This window comes from Pterocles gutturalis, unplaced genomic scaffold (assembly GCF_000699245.1).
Source record: "Pterocles gutturalis isolate BGI_N339 unplaced genomic scaffold, ASM69924v1 scaffold14682, whole genome shotgun sequence".
Classification (NCBI taxonomy): Eukaryota; Metazoa; Chordata; class Aves; order Pterocliformes; family Pteroclidae; genus Pterocles; species Pterocles gutturalis.
In genome coordinates this window covers 1,914-5,908 of record NW_010115622.1, presented here as the reverse complement: position 1 = coordinate 5,908, position 3,995 = coordinate 1,914, and the positions used below count along the sequence as shown (strand labels likewise).

General features: G+C 41.7%; 1 protein-coding gene across 1 annotated transcript in view; it reads left to right on the top strand.

Annotated features, from left to right (window-relative positions):
- LOC104463069 (FRAS1-related extracellular matrix protein 1-like) overlaps positions 1-3,995 on the top strand; it is a gene marked incomplete at its 3' end in the record, with an annotated part of 15,990 nt that overhangs the window by 10,590 nt on the left and 1,405 nt on the right. Inside the window, exons 7-8 of the mRNA XM_010075253.1 lie at positions 755-886; positions 3,437-3,781. Of these exons, the coding sequence (XP_010073555.1) occupies positions 755-886; positions 3,437-3,781 (477 nt within the window). The remainder of the gene's footprint in view (positions 1-754; positions 887-3,436; positions 3,782-3,995) is intronic.

Here is a 3,995-nt window from a genome sequence, read left to right as displayed (position 1 = left end):
GGAAGACCAAGGTTTGTTGGTATTGTTTACAGTGGAAGTCTGCAAAAATGAACTATTAGAAAAAGAGGGCATGATACACTGCCAGTCATTTGAAGCCTGGAAACCTTGCTGGGTTAAGGCTAATTCAAACAGATTTATAATGCCTGCACTGGAGAGTGGACAGGCTCTCCCATCTAGAGTGAAATATATATATTGAAATTTAATTATCAAAAGGCAAAGGTACAGAAACAAACAAATCTTGAAGTTAACACCAGAGAAAGTGTAGTTTCCTCACAGTATAAAAGGGAAGCTGAGAAGAGGCCTCATGTCTTCCAGAGAAACTCCACCTGAAACGACTGAATAAGAAGAAGAGATACTGTCCTCTGTCATGAAGATCAATATATATGTTTAAATGCAGACTCACTAAGGAAGCTAGTGCCCAGTTTCAGAAATTGTGAGATTTCAAGTGCAATGCTCCAGTTTGTACACATGTCCAGAAATGTGCCTAGCTAGTTAGATATCAGATAATTGGGAACCACAATGCATTATTTCTCTGAAAAAAATTCCTTAAAGACAGTTGAGTAAGGAAAATATGTCAGAATAAGAGCTGATATCAAGTTTTTAAGCTGGCCTTGAACTGTCTGTCACAGGTATGAGTGTAGGTGGAATTAAACAAGCTTTTTCTGCCTTGCTGCAAAAAATTTTAGAAAGGTTAGATGCTGACAGCCTTGAATGACACAGACATTTTGGTGAAATAAAGTTCTGCTCTCTACAGGCCTCAACCTCCTGGAAGGGCAATCCCGACCGATCACATGGCAACACTTCCAAATTGTAGACAATGATGATATCCAAAATGTTCGCTTGGTCACAGCTGATGGCTTACATCATGGGTGGCTCACAGTGAGAGGTAAATAATTTCAACTTGAGGGCCTGGAAACGTTCTCTAGTGACAACTGGCTATGATAACATGACAGTCTAATAAAGTGTTGATAGAATCTGTCGTATGTCACTCCCTGCTGAGAGCTGACAGCATAAGAGTCAGAGTTAGAACGGAATGAACACGCAGAAGGAAATACCTTTATGCATAGTAAGAAACTGAAAAATTTACAAGCTCGTAAAGAAAGTCAGTTGCACAGCTTAGACACTTTTGCAAAGAATGTATTTATGCTGTCCACATCCTTAGACAGGAGATACTTGTAAGCCTGGCATTTTGCCTACACACCACTTTCACCTGAAAATTCAATTGGTTCTTAGTTTCCACAAGTTTACTAGCTGCCCTGATGCTGCCCTGTCCCACCAAGGCTAATGGGTAACTCCCCGAGAGATACTGCTGCGACTCCACCGCAAAAACAAAACGCCAGCATGGCCTTAAATTGCTCTGTGTTGCGCAAGGGAAACAAGAAAACCCGGGGCATGAGAATGGATCTGCTACAGGTTTCCCCCTCCCACCCCGGGCGAAGAGCCAGACCCGGCCCCGCGGCAGCGGCAGGCAGGCTTGGAGCGAGCCCGGCTCCCTCTGCTGACTGCCTTCTCCTGCTGCAGCCATTCTAGTCACGGGGATTAAAACAATTCTATTGAAAAATTCAGCGTCTAAACTTTTACTTTCTTAACGTACATGTACATCCCAAAGCTGGATTTTTAAAGAAATCGGATATGCTTTCATCAGGAATGATCTAGGCGAAAGGCAGTTACTACCTTTTAACTTCTCACAATTTTTCTTGAAGATGCCAAGGAATGACAAGTGATTCTGCTTTGCTGGGAAACACAGACAACATTTGGATACAGTTGTTATTTACTGGCACATTTAAGGTTTATTTCCAAAAGTAGCAATTAAATTAGACTTCTAATTTGTTAGCCTTCTGCATTGTCAGTATTACTAATTTTGCTTTGCAATCTCATGAGTCAGCACAGTGCTGCTCTCTTTGGGAAAATGTTCAGGTAAAACAGAGTCACTCTGCTGTTGGCAGGGTGGAAAGATGCTGTCACTATCCGTGCTGGATTTTTTGACAGTTATATGTATTAATGTAAAATGCGTAGCCTAGAGACCTAAAGCAAGTACTTAAAGGAAAGGGGAAGGTGGTTTTTGGAGTTTAGTGGAAACAGAAACTATTCAGAAGTATGTTTCATCTCAGGAAACTGCCGCCTGTAGGAGTTCAGTGTCTGCACTACCATCCTCCTGTAATGCTACAAAGAGAAACTCTGTGGTGTCAGGTGTGTTAGACAGGCCCAGCCCCAGAGATGGTTACAGGGGGCTTGTGCAGACAGCCAGGGAGGGGGCTGCAGGCCATAGAGCACCTGCAGGAGCATGCAGAGCCATCTTTGTGGTTGCAGTCCCATCCCTGAAGGCAGTCCCCCAGGGTTTCTCAGCCTCCTGTGGACCAGCCAGGGCTGGATATTTCTTCTCCTGTGACCATGCCTTATTGTCTTTTATGTGCCTGCATAGGCATGTGCAAAGGAAACCATAACCACAATTTTTGGCAATTGACTTTTTTGTCTTTTTTGTTCAAACTGTAAAGGAAAGCTCAGGTTTAGCCCTCCAGCTTCACTTTAACTCTCACGCTGCTGCTGGCAAATAGTCTGAGCCATTGCCCACTGAATCAGTGGAGGGATTCCCATTACCTGCGCGGAGCAGTGAATCAATCCAATGTTTTGAGTGCTCTTTGATTGGGTTTGGTAGTCTCAGTCTAGAGCTAAAGGAAAGTCCTGAAAGAAAGAGGTATGTATGTTGTTGTTCCCTGCCTTCTGTCACCTTTAACAGGTTTTTGTTTGGTGGTGAGGCAGTTATTTCTCCATCCTAAAGTTTGCCTATAATTCTCTTCAAGTAAGGAGTAAAGGGAGTGGATGAGTGTCTCTGCTGATGTTCCACAGCATGGAGGGCAAAAAAAATATTTTCTTAGGAGGCTCCAGGGAGATAATCTCTTCCAGCACCTGCTTGCAGTTCTCAAAAGCTTTAACCTGCCTGAATGGTTGTGTGTGTGCATAACATGTCTAGTGAAGCAGAGGTGTAAAATTGTCTTATTAATAGACAGTAACCTCAATATGTACAAAACACAAGACCCACAAATGTTATTTTTTACTTGCAGTGAAATGCTGAGTTGTAATTATAAAGCATATTCTCTTTGATGCTTAAAATAAACTTAAAATGTTCCGATAAGAAAATAGAGGTTGAAATTAAAGTGGAAACAAACACAGATAAAAGTCCTTGATATCTCCAGTTATCTTTAGTGCAATGGACATTTGGATGATTTTCTCCGCAAACACAGATGCAAAATCTGCATTCTTATTAACTATTCCAACTTCTACAAACTTGTTTCCAGTAGGTGAAGTTATGTTTGACTTTTCTAGTCTGAAATGTATTCTCCTTCTCTCTCCCTTAATAACATCCATATTGGTGGAAGGATTCTCCTCTGGGCTGAACAGCACACTTTTGATACATTTTCTTCCACTGTTTTGACAGGAGGGAAAGGATTCATGTTCACAGTCTCCGACATTCAGGCTGGAGTTGTTCACTACCATCATGATGACAGTGATTCTACTAAGGACTTTGTGGTATTTAGGATTTTTGATGGCCCCCACAGTATTCGCCATAAGTTTCCAATCAATATCCTCCCTAAAGATGACAGCCCTCCATTTCTTATCAGCAATGTGGTAATTGAAGTTCATGAGGGACAGATGATCCTGATTCAAGGCTCTATGCTTCAGGCTTCTGATATGGATTCCAGTGACGATTACATACTATTCAATATTACCAAGCCACCACAAGCTGGAGAAATCATGAAGAAACCACGACCAAACTTGATAGGTAATGAAACACATCCACAATAGCACACATTTCTTTGTCCCCTCCTTTTTTAACTACATTAAATGTTACAATTAGACAACTTATTTTGGCTCAGGCCAAATCATGGCAAATCTGGACTTCTTTCATTACAGTGCAAGTCCCCATCATTAATTAATGTTGGTTTCTGCACCAGGATAACTATACCTGTGAAAGCAATTTATCCCGTAATTCTTCT